This window comes from Barbus barbus (genome assembly GCF_936440315.1).
Source record: "Barbus barbus genome assembly, chromosome: 45".
NCBI classification, from domain to species: Eukaryota; Metazoa; Chordata; class Actinopteri; order Cypriniformes; family Cyprinidae; genus Barbus; species Barbus barbus.
The window spans coordinates 4,521,509-4,534,748 of NC_136723.1; the positions used below are offsets into that span (position 1 = coordinate 4,521,509).

The 13,240-nt window shown below is 36.8% G+C and overlaps 2 protein-coding genes across 2 annotated transcripts in view; one reads left to right on the forward strand and one right to left on the reverse strand.

Moving 5' to 3' along the window:
* The window catches only part of LOC306864246 (lysophosphatidic acid receptor 1-A), a 28,618-nt gene extending 26,716 nt beyond the window's left edge, over window positions 1–1,902 (forward strand). The window contains exon 3 of the mRNA XM_079408114.1: window positions 952–1,902. Coding sequence (XP_079264240.1) covers window positions 952–1,253 — 302 coding nt within the window. The 3' untranslated portion in view covers window positions 1,254–1,902. The remainder of the gene's footprint in view (window positions 1–951) is intronic.
* Window positions 1,903–9,383: 7,481 nt separating this feature from the next.
* LOC306864237 (muscle, skeletal receptor tyrosine protein kinase-like) overlaps window positions 9,384–13,240 on the reverse strand; it is a 30,209-nt gene continuing 26,352 nt past the window's right edge. The window contains exons 15-17 of the mRNA XM_079408089.1: window positions 12,784–12,978; window positions 11,761–11,909; window positions 9,384–11,438 (exon numbers count right to left, since the gene is read on the reverse strand). Of these exons, the coding sequence (XP_079264215.1) occupies window positions 10,753–11,438; window positions 11,761–11,909; window positions 12,784–12,978 (1,030 nt within the window). The 3' untranslated portion in view covers window positions 9,384–10,752. The remainder of the gene's footprint in view (window positions 11,439–11,760; window positions 11,910–12,783; window positions 12,979–13,240) is intronic.

The following is a 13,240-nucleotide window of genomic DNA, read 5'->3' on the forward strand; positions in this document are numbered from 1 at the left end:
GGATATTCTCCAAAATGGCGCTAGGGTGACGCAGAGGAGACAATTTGAATAAAGTCTTTTGAATAAAAAAAAATTTTTTTTGCACACACAAAAAGTATTCTCGTAGCTTCGTAAAATTACAGTTGAACCCCTGATGTCACGTGGATTATTTTACCGATCTCCTTGCTACGTTTCTGGACCCTGATCGTGTAAGGACCCTTACTGTCTATGGAGGGTCTGAGAGCTCTCAGATTTCATAAAAAATATCTTAATTTGTGTTCCGAAGATGGAAGGAGGTCTTTCGGGTTTGGAACAACATGAGTGACAGAATTTAAATTTTTGGGTGAACTATCCCTTTAAAGATATTGGTCATGTTGCCCAACCATACTTACAAGTGATCTTCAAGTGTATGCAGTAACAGTATGGTACTATAAGAGTAAACTTTGAGTACACAACTAGTTTACACACGTGAAATTGTACTGTTTACTAGTTTTATATACATATATCCCACATTTTAGTTTATTAATGTACATTTTGAGGTATGCTCTCAGTAAACTACAAGTTTAATAGTTTTTTACTACTAAGTGTACTTGTAAGTTTTCTTTAGGTCCATGTGAACTTAACGTCAGACCTAAAATTTGCTATTTATGTATTATTTTTGCACTGTTTAATTATTATTAAGTATTAAATTCCTATACTTAAAATATACTTTAACTGTTCTGTGAGTAGACTTACGGTTATGCTAATGAGTTATCTATTACTTAAATTGATCCTAGGGCTGTCGAATGCTTGAATCTGATTGGTTATAGAAAATGTTGAATACTCCAAAACTAAGGAGAATATTTGGGTGCTGTGAGGAACTGTAATGGAGTGTGACTCTGCTTCTTTTAAACCTGTTAAATCAGGACAGAAAAATACTTTTCAGTTTCCTGAAATGCTCATGAGTCGCATGTATTTTCTCTTGTTTTTCAGGTGCTTTCATTGTGTGCTGGACGCCCGGTTTGGTGCTTCTCCTGCTGGACGTGGTCTGCTCCAACTGCAATGTCCTGACCTATGAGAAATTCTTCCTTCTTTTAGCGGAATTCAACTCTGCCATGAACCCTATCATATACTCCTACCGGGACAAGGAGATGAGCGTCACATTTAAACAGATCCTGTGCTGTCAGCGCCAGGAGAATGTGAACGGCACAGCAGAGGGTTCGGACAGGTCTGCATCCTCCATCAACCACACGGTCCTGAGCGGAGCGCACCATAACGACCATTCAGTGGTCTGAGGTTCAACATGGGCCGGGATCTACTGAGCATAAGTGAGAAGAGACTGTGAAAAAGGCATTTTTATCAGCAAAAGACTTGTGGTTATGAAGTTTTCTGTGCTTTTTTTCTGTCTTTATAAAGTTTTGACATGATATTGAACTATTTAAAGGCTAATCCAAGTGGATTTAAATAGCCAGTTTAACACATTGTATTTGTTCCCAAAATGCCTTAAGTGTGGAAAAGTTGGATGAGTTTTTTGGCTAGTTGTAATTTTTTGGCCAGATTGTTGTAAATCAAGAATATTTTTTGTTAGTGGGTGTTGAAGTGAAGGATGTAGTGAAGTGTCCAGTGAATTTGTCCATTGGTTCACACTAGAAAGAAAGCGTGCATGTAAGGGACCACTGGAAATCTATTTTGGTGAACTAGGTGAAGTACTTGATTATTTGCTTTTTGTTTTCATTTTTGTTTTGTTTTGCACTGCACTGCAGGTTCGTCCCTAGGATACCAAGCTGCCACCAAATAGAACAGCCAAAAAATACACTACCGGCCAAAAGTCTGTTGTGCTCACCAACGCTGCAATCATTCAAAAATACAGAAAAAGCAATAATGTTAATGAAATTGGGAAATTTTGTGGAAACTGTGATGCACCAGCACACAAAAAATAAGGTTAATAAAAGCAAAGAGAGAGAAAAATACTTTATACTTTATTCAGCAAAGGTGCTGACATTTATGATGATACAGCAGATTTAGGTTTCAAATAAATCTTGTTCTTTCAAAGAATGAATTATATATATATATATATATATATATATATATATATATATATATATATATATATATAAAGCACCAAAAGTTTGTGAACATTTCATTTTAACAACAGAGCAACAAATCCATATATTATACTGATTTCTGAAGGATCATGTGACACTGAAGACTGGAGTAATGATGATGAAAATTCAGCTTTGCATCACAGGAGTAAACTATATTTTACAATAAAACTCTTATTTGTAATTCTAATAATATTTCATAATATTAGAGTTTTACTGTATTTTTGATCATATAAATGCAGCGTTGGTAAGCATAAACTGTGAAAAATAATCTAATTTCTACATTGAAACAAAGATTATTGAAGTATGTTTTACAAAAAAAACTATTGCAAAGCAATTGTTTCAAAGCAAAGTTTATGGGGTCCAAAAAGATTTAGAATGTAGACGAATGCTTGGATTAGAATTTCTTATGACAAGGACCATGAAATATTGATGTAACGCTGGGTAAACTTATACATTAGTGACTTGAAATAGCTTAATTTAATCAACAACTTTATCTTTTTCCTGACACACGCACACACACACACTGATGATATCATTTCCAATAATTGTCAACACGGATCAATACCCATGCCTTAAATATTGAATTTTTTAAAGGTTTTTTATTTTTTTAATGAATTATATTCAGTTTTTAAGGTATTATGTATACTTTTCTAAAACAAAATAATAGTACAAATGAAGTGGCACCAGAACTGACTGATTCATTGAAGTGATGCAGCATACCTTGTGTCACGGCCTTAATCAAAATCATTTGTCATCATGTTAAAAACTTACGGTTCAAACACATCTTTACTTCACATACCACCGTATGTATATAATATGTGTATATATTCATATGTTAGTCAAAAAGAGAATGTTTATTGTTTAAAGTTAAACATTTGAACCAAGGTATAGCTATTTTTAAATGTTGTTTCTGTTCTAAACCTCTTCTTTAAAATCTAATTCAGTCATACAAAATAACATTGTTGGCCAAACATGGAAGGACAAGTGTTTTAGTATACAAAGTTAGCACTGCGTACAGTGGCCTGAAAAAGTATTTGGACATTTAAGTTGCATTTAATGTTAAATTTGACACTTTTTATAAACTGAATACTATATTACTTTGTGAATTTAAGGAGAACTAACTTCACAGATCCACTAAAATCACATTAACACCAGTTGATTATCAGAAAAATTATAAAATTCATATATAGTAAGTGTGACTTGTAAGTGCTCAAAAACTTGCCAGGATACTGTAGGAAAGTTCAACTTGACTGTAATGTTTAATATACTATAATGCTAACATCTGTGAAATTAACAGTTTTATATAGTGTATTGTTCATAAGAGGGAAAGTTTCTCAGGATATAACCTCCAGATTAAAACAGATGTAAAAACAGTATTGTGTACCCATTTTGACAGTATTGCTTTAATGTGTATTCATGTTTGAAATAGTGTTGTGTGTAAAGAGAATGAATCCACTTTAATAAGGCTAAAATTTGAAGATTTGCACACTTAGACAAATGGTTTTTGACTGAGATGCTAAATTTCTAAAACATATCAGTATTATCAGTAATCAATACTAACACACTCATAAGTTTTACAGGGAAAACATGCATCGATTGGACATTTGAGTTTCTGTTCATGTTATTTGTCTTACCAGGAAAACAACCTATAAAACCTCTTTACTTTCGCATGAACCGAGCAGCAAATGTTCCAGCCCTTTTGCAAGTCTTGCTCTGTTGCGAAAGCAAGTTTGAAGCAGTCCAGTGCTCTAAATAACGTCTGTCCAGAAAAGACAGCTGTGCTCGACAGGTCATGGGGCCATAGCTTCATTCTAGGTTAAAAAACGACATTTCCTTTTACGCTTCAGCAGATGTGACCGTTTCAGAAAAGATACTTGTTCCCTTATGAAGTCTGAAATCCTGTATGGTAACATTCACTTAACAATGTCATACAATTAGTGAACATTCTTGAAATAAATCTGTATATGAGTCAAATCCTCATCTGGTGTGTCATTTATTTGAAAATTTTATGTTAAATACTGTTTTGCATTTACATGGCGGAGTTACTGGAATACACATGCTGACATTTCAGTTCATTTGTTCTTTTGCAAGGAAAAATGTGCCAATTACCCCATAATGTCATGGCTTACAGTCGACAGATATTTTCCAGAATTACAACAAAATGGACTTTTCCACATTTCCTGCAAAGCGGTAGGAAATCCTCATGTTTAGAGTGAGCTGATGAGTGATGGGGATATTGCTCCGTCAATGCTGATGTCACTAATCTACAAGAACTATAAAAAAACAGACCCCCGCTGGCCTCATTTTTGGCCGCTATAAGGAACATGTGTTATATAAGTAATGGGGCCGAGATTGTGGAATGAGTTGCCGCTAAATATCAGATCTGCTAAATCTCTGTCAACGTTTAAGAAACTTCTGAAAGCTCACTTTGGGGTGGCAGCTTATGGGAGTTAAACTATATGATTGTCAGATTGTTTATATGTGTGTGAAGTTGTTTTGGTTGTTTGTTTTTATGTAAAGCACAGTGGGTAAGCCTTGGGGTTCTTTTAGTAGTGCTATATAAATAAACTAAACTAAACTTATATCTGTAAAACAATCGTGAAAATGCTTGGTATGTGAAACATACGGCCAGAGAGCTTCCACGGGACAATTGGACTTCAGTTTTTGCTCAGACACGGCCAAGTCTATAAACCAGAGCAGCTGGGGTCAGAATTCCTCTGTGTTTGCGTTACTCTTTAGTTATGTGTGATAGTAGACATGGAGTTTCTCAGACAGCCACCATGAAGCTGTGAGGAAGAACAGTGTTTGAATGTAAAGTACATTGAGATCCAATTGTCTAAAAGCACTAGTTAAAATATTTGGTTACACATTAGATTAGGGAACGCTGCTCACTATTAACTATTTTATTATTAAAATGCATATTACTAGCATATTGGCTATTTATTAGTACTAATAAATCACATATTGATGCCTTATTCTGCATGAACATATTTTAAATGTTTTAATCCTATCTCCTACTCCTAAACTCCTAAATTTAACAACTATAACTTACTAACTATTAATAAACAGCAAATTAGGAGTTTGATGGGAAACTCACATATTCACTATTAAGTGAATATGTGAGTTTCCCCTCAAACTCCTAATGTGTTCCCCAATCTAAAGTGTTACCAAATATTTAGATTTGACATAATTCTCAGATTTATCCTTGGGAGAAAAGAAGCTTAATTGTACTGAATGTGCACTTTTACTGTACTTCAAATCTTAGAGGTAATAAAAAAAAAATCCCAAAAAACCTTACAAATAATATAATACATCCCCTTAAATAAACACATAAATAAATAATTGAATTCATGAAATCAATAAATAAATGCCACCTGTTTCAAATGAAAAAAAAAAAGTCCTGATGCTGCCTTAAACTTTTAAGTATAATCAACTTAGTTGCACAACTCATTTTGACGTAAATGATGAAAAAAGCCACATGAAAGTGTGGCTGTGACTGCGTATTTTGAGTTTGAGCTCCATCAAGTTGATTCTTTATCGTCTATCTTCTATCTTAAAAACAATTTTATACACTATCATTTTCGTTTCTATAACGTGTGAATATATCCACTATAGCATTCTAAAACAAAACCAATCAAAGCGCCTTATCACTAGTTTTATTTTGATTTCTCGAGTCTGCTATTAGCTTATAGCCCGTTAGCATTGGCAGCGTGGCTTCTGCTAATCTCGCTTAGATTGCTAATACTCTATTCACACACATTACCATTGTTTCACTGTTACTTGCTTAAATGGCGGATTTGTGTCTACCTTTGAGTGCAGGTGAGGACATGTTCGAGCTGCATTCGGTGCAGCTGGAGCTGGAGGCCGTGGAGAAGCAGATCCGTGACCTGCTGGAGAAGCAGGCCCAGCTGAGAGAGCGGAGAGCCGCGCTGGAAACATCCCGGGCTGACGCTCACAAGTCCAGAGTAAGTATACAGCACGCTGCTAACACTCCCACCACCTCTACTCCATGTGTTTCTCTGCACAGACCCTGTGCACCCAGGACGCGATCTTCCCAGATGTCCTTCACTCCGGCGCCGGGACGCCACGGACCCTGGGTGCACCAGCAGCGGAAGACGCGAGCCAGGCCCCGGGCGACGACCTCTCCCCCTCAGCCGCCTCCGGTCTTTGAGATCTCCACCTGGAACCGCTTTTCAGTTTTCTCAGTTAAATTTATATATAAATATATAATATAGTATATATAAATGTATGTATAAACTTAAAACAACAAGTTGAGAAAACTCAACAATCTGCTGAAGCTGGTTGCCTTAAACTTTTAAGTTTGCTCAACCTTTTTTTTTTTTTTTTTTTTTTTTTTTTTTTTAAGTATGCTACTGTATTATTCGTAATAATATGAATCTGAGTCTTTATAATAAAAATGACACTATAGTCCTGCAAGAGGAAAAAAAAAAAACCAAGGCAGAGGTTGCAGCTGGTCAACTCACTTCCCAAACTATCCTTACAAATATTAATGGTACATTTTAAACTTGGACAAGAGTGCATGCAATTCAATAAGCTTTTACCACAAAATGCAAGTAGGCATCCCAGTACTACTATTCTGAAATGTAGGAGACCACGGCTATACTAAGCTGTGCTCTCAAGTCCAAAGTAAACTAACCAAAATGGGAACAGTCAACCTACTGTCCACTTCCCAGGTTTATAATACTCCACCCTCTCGCTCAAAGACCCTGTGTCAGACCCCAAGACAGATGAAAACTGGCTTGTGATGGTTTAGACAGAAAGCAAATCAAAGAATATAGCTTTAGCAATAGACGAGAAAATCACAAACAGGATCTCATCAGTATCTCGGTTGTTATTCCTAGACAGCAGTGAGATTAGATGATGATCAAAAGGAGACTTGCAGGTCATTGTGGTTTCCTGCCTTCTCCTGAGAAAATGACCCCAGTAAGCTCACGTCTCCACTAGAATTTATAAGATCCCAGTGTCTCAACATTTCAACATGTCTCAAAGAACAAAATATGAACTGAAAATATCTCAATATGCACTCTTTGCCCATTAACTGCCCATCAACATCAAATCATCTGACCTGTTAGACTTTAATTATTACTCTATTTCAGTGTTAAAAGTTTTTACCTTTGTGTCAATTTTAAATTGTATAGTTTAGAAGTGCTTCACTATACTGTGGCTGTCGGATGTCCCACCTTCGGGCTCTCCTCTGCCCTTTTCTGGGTGGGGGCCGCAGTTGTCCCTGCGGTGGTTCCCCTGGGGGTCCCGTGCCCTGGGGGGCCTCCGGATGTTTGGGGCCTGGGTCTCTTCCATGCCTGCTTCATGCCTTGCGGGATGGGGCTGTTGTTCCCCACACACACACTATTAAACATTTACATGGAGGAACCTTATGAACACAAGCGCGCTCACACACACAGGTGTACACTCAAGCATTCACATTGGTGTAAAAACAGGTGCTCACAGACACACATTGTTCTGATCTGCTGTTGCTTCAAAACTTATTTTGTAATATTAGTTATGCGTGTTGCTCAATAACATTTAACATTTAGAATTTATTGTGATTCATACAGATGTTGGTTGTTGCTGCAGTTTCTCTGATGTTGTGTCTTCTGTTGTGTCTTCTGTTGTTTTCTCTTTTTGTCAGCAGGTATCGAAGCAAATTGTCTGTTTTTTTTTTTGTTTTGTTTTTTTCCTCTCTCTCTCTATCCCCCATTCTCCTTTTTTTCTCTCTCTCTCTCCCCCTTCTCTGTTGACTTTATCCACAACTTTTTTTTTTTTTTTTTTCTAATTCCTTTTTTTTTTTCATTATTATTATTATTTTTATTATTATCATTATAATTATTATTATTATTTTTTTTTATTATTATTATTATTTTTTTATTTATTTTTTTCTTCTTTCTCTCTCTTGTTTTCTCTGTCCCCTGGTCTTGTCGGTCATAGTATGGTTAAATAAAAGGGTATATAAAATTTAATTAATTAATTAATTAAAAAAATAAATATATAAAAAAAAAATAATAAAAAAAAAAAAGGCTGTGAATGATGATAGCATAGCTACACATACGTACTGTCATGTGTTATCTGTGTTACTGACAGGCCGGATAAAAAAAAAAAAAAAAAAAAAAGAAGTGCTTCACTTAATAATCAACTTCATAAATTTCCTTACATTTTTACTATTTAAGGAGCATTATATATCATTTGTAAAATTAACCAATAAAAACATAAACAGCATAAAAAAGGATGGTATGAAATTCATAGAAAAATACCAAATACAAATATAAATAAACATATCTGAGAATGAAACTTTTATTTTATTTTTATTATTATTTTTTTTTTCTTAGTGGCTGAATAGAATTATGATATGTATTCTATTTCTTCTTTATGAACAGTATAAAACAGAATAAAAAAGCACAGTATGAAATGTATATATAAAAATACTAAATAAAAATCTAAACGTTTTATTTTATTTTTTCCTTAATGTCGGAACAGAAAAATGAAATTTGTTCTATTTATCCCTTACGAAATCCATTATCCAATTTCAATAGGACTTTTTGTATTAAGAAAGAATCAGCTTTTTTTTAAGTGTCTTGTGGGGTGATCAGGATTTTTTTTTTTTTTTTTTCAAGTTACATCACAAGGGTCAGAGAGAGTGTACTGCTTGAATAGAAATCACTGATGCCCAAATTCACCCGCTCGGTTGTGTTGTGGCCTCGTCGTCGTCCAAACGCGCTGGCAGGAGCCATGGCTCGTGAATCCATTCGTCACTTGTTTTTCCTGGCCTACTACTATTGGGATGTCTGTGGTTTTGCCTCGCTTACTCCTTGAGGTTTCTGTAACAGTTAAAAACTCGTGGCAAAGACAATGTATTTCTAGGATTATCAGATGTGACCCAACATTCTGAGATGATGAATTAAATGCTGGAATAGAGAAACAGTCCCACACATGTGGGAAATCATTCACTATCTCTCTTCATTAAATGCCAGCATGATTTAATACTGTCTCAGCGAGTTCCTGTTTTGAATGCTTTGAGCAAAAACCGGCTCAAATGCAGAGAAAGTTAGTGTCATATATCAGGCTCCATAAGGTTCATGTGATGTAATACTGCCCCCTGCCTGCTACCCGAAGTGAACCACAATTTTAAACTGAAAAACAAGTGTCCAGTAGACTATTAGTTTCATAATAAGCTCCTAGTATTACTACATTTAATCATTCTTGATATGGACAGTTACTTACATACCATGAATGTTGCGTACTGAAAATGTGGATTGGTGTATTTATTTTCTAGCATGTTTTCAAGACAACAAAAAGATAAATTCTAATAAATAGTTTTATTTCAAGCAAGTCATATCCACCATTGATTCATATAGCTAATGGAACCACTATATTAGCATAGTTGGTGTAAAATTGTGTAATAATACAATAATGACATAATAATAACACTAAAAAAGGTCATGCTATGCATGTATAATAACAAATTTCCAAAACATTTTTTATTTTATTTTTTTTCTGAGATTTTAGCTAAATACCTGTCAGAAGTTCGGACATGCTAAACTGAATTGAACTGAAAATGAAATGGGTGAGATGTACCAGATGAAGTACACATGGACACTCCTATAGTACTGTTTATAAAGTATCCCAGAATGCACCAGGATGTATAGAGATTTCAGTGTAAAGGGGTGACTACTTCATTTTCATAGGTTTTGACTTGTAGTGTACAGTATATGGGACCATCAAACAGATAAATTATTAAAAGTTGATTTTAAGCAGATGTCTTTGTCTCAGTTTATGATAAAATGCATATAATGCATACGAGTTAATTTTTAATGAATTATGAGACATGATCTTAAGAAATTGTTCAAAAATATTTTACATACACTACAATATTATCTGATACATTGTTTCACTCACAAATATAATTGAGAACACACAAAGAAACATGGTATCTTGGAATATCAATTAATGAGAAATTAACAAAATGATTAGTTACAAGATAAAATAAAGTGATAATGTGCCACTTTGGAATAATCACTTCTATTTAAATGGTTTAAATTTAAATTAAGCAATGACAATGTTGTTCAGCTTGATTCACTGTAGCATGTTATTGAATTCACTTTTTCGAAGAATGTTACAGATGCATAGCACTCTCAGATTTTTACTCAAAATAGATCCAAAAGCGATGAAGAGTACAAAGATAAGGCATTTATACTGTATGTCACTGCTTGCAGAGATTTCAGTCTAGAGTATTGCAGTGACTGCACTACATCCATCTTATTATTAGATGTTAACCTTCATTACTGGTGATCCTGTTAATATTAATCACCTCGAACCTTGACTAGCGCTCATCTGATGTCTGCCGTACATCTGCGTCATTGAAAAAAAAAACAGTTGGGATCCTTTGAACAGATGCAAGCAAACTCATCTTCAAAGAGTTTGAGGGATCAGTATTCCTTGAGGTGTGAGAGCTTTTTCAGTCAGTTCAGGCTTCTTACACATTGTTCTTGAGTATTTGTGGGCACTTAAAGGTTTGTCAGGACTCTGTAAGGTCTCCTCTGGGTTGTCTTCAGTTCTTGTGGATACCTGAAAATGTTTTATCCTTTTTCAAGATCCCTCAGGGCTCTTTGGGATTCTAATTAGTTCCTTAAAGATTGAAGCTTTTCGGTTCTTTGAACTGCATCTTTAGAGATCCTCAAGAAAGGCCAGATTGGAGCATCTGATCATGCATTCTTTCCAGGATGTGGTGAATGCTGGCGAAACTAGGCCTGTCAGTGGGATGAGTGCTCCAACACAAACGCATGAGATTATACAGCTCCTGTGGGCAGTTTTCTGGAGAGGCAAGCACATTTCCATCCCTTACATAGTAGATGACCTCCTCATGGGCCATGCCATAGTATGGCTGCATGCCATATGAGAAGATTTCCCATAATACTACGCCATAAGCCCACACATCTGACTCGCTGGTGTAGCGGTTGTAGAAGATAGATTCGGGTGGCATCCAGCGAATCGGGATGGCGTCATTTTCACTAGCTTTGTAATAATCTGCCGCATAGATGTTGCGTGAGAGACCAAAATCCGCAATTTTCACAACCAGGTTTTCGGCTACCAAACAGTTACGGGTAGCTAGGTCACGGTGCACAAACTTGCGTTCCGACAAATACGCCATTCCTGCCGCCACCTGCTTGGAAATGGAGAGCTGCTCCAGGCAGCTGAGGGGTGGGTAATGCTCAGGTTCTGACACGATACTGCTGCATGTCAAGGTATCCCGACTTAGACTGGGCTGCTGGGTTGGCGAGCGCCGTCGCAGGAATTCATTCAAGTCCCCATAGGCCATGAATTCAAACATGAGACACATGGGCTTCCCCACCGCACAGACTCCTGCATGACAGATACACAAACGGCAGGCTTAGTTACGCGTCCAACAGTTGATACCTAACCAAAAATATCCTTCTGTTATTCTAACACTGGGTCGAGGCATTTAATCTGGTTCCGGAATGCCACAGAGGGGACTGATCCAGGGTTACACACTGGGTCAACTCTGAAATGGATAAGTCAAGCTATTTTAAGGCTTTTTCAATCGTGTGGTACCCTTGAGGAAAGGACATAAGTGTAATAGGAAGCAGATGTGGTTCATTTTAGGAAAGTCCTCAAGCAGATGTATGGTGCAAGCCTTTGAAGGCATACAGTTGAGATACATTACCCAGGAGACGGACAATGTTGGGGTGATCAAACTCAGCCATGAGTGCAGCTTCTCTTTGAAAGTCATTCTGCATATCAGCTGAGGCTTCCTCCTTCAACATCTTTACTGCCACCATGGTGAACGGCTCCATCGGCAAAAGACCAGGGGCTCTAAAGAACAGCAGGCATATTGGGAATCACATTGTAGTAATTTTCTGATCATGTTGAGGGATTTGTAGCAATACAAACCTGGAACATCAATCATTTTGTGAGTTTTTATCCTGCGTTTGAAGTAATGTAGTAGGTATAGTAGTCTAACTTGCTTAACTGAGAAATTACTTTCTTGGCCTGGAGTAACAGGCTACCTTCACTGATCTCAAACCAGCTTTCTCTGTCACAAATTGACAAACAGATCATAAAGCCTTTCAAAATAGTTTAAATGGTGATGCCAAACCTTGGAAACAGAACCACAATGGCACTAACTCAAGAACCAGCTTCGAATACCATTAAGATTGCACTTCCTGTGCCGAAGGCTCCTGTGTGTTCCTGGAGAAGTAAACACTTTTCTAATGGGTGTCTATAAATAACCACCTCAGCAGGGCTCGCTCACACGATAGTGTCTACTGGGAAGTTTCATATTGAAACACATCACATGTTTACTAGACCTATCCAAGATCCTATTTCAGGAGACAGCCATATGGTGTATACATTTTACCCACTGCTGTACTTCCCAGGGGTCTCTATATATCTGATATCAGGACTATTTGGTCTGTACACGTCAAACCTTTGCATGATGTTTCTTGCTTTATGTTGTCTCAGATCTAACTGGTGAGCCATTCTAACTGGTGAGAGTTTCTGAGAGTTCAGTCATTGTCCTTAAACTGGGTTCACTTAATCATTCACATACTATGAAAGTTCACTCTGACAAAACCCTACAAAAGAAATCATGTGATGGACTGTCTGTATAAACACTGACAGTGGCAAACCAGGACAAACATTAGCACCACTGGTGTTACATTTGCTTGTAACATTTTGTAGCTCTCACCTTGCCTGAAACACCCTACCGAAGGCCCCCTCTCCAATATCACGGACATATTCAATGTTGTTGCGTGGATATTCGAGACTGAGGAGCTTAGAGTTGAGAAGGAGAGGCAGTCGTTGGTACATGGGGTTGGGATGAAGTCTGTCCAGCAGGAGCTCTGAGGGGAGGGTGTTCAGAGTAGGCGTCTCCAGCACCCTACTGAACATAGAAGCACAACTGTGTTGTTTAGATGCATTTAGCTAATAATTTAAATGATACAACCTTCAACGCAAATTCAAGTACATTTATTGAGAGAGTTCTCAAGAGCAAGGGCATTCAATTCTCCAGGAGAGCCACCTTCCTGCAAAGTTTTGCTAACCAAGATGTCCAGGATTACTTGAGCATTACAGACAAATATGTTGGAGCAGAATTTATGAGATATGGGATAGCCAACTCTGCTCCTAAAGGGCTACATTCCTGC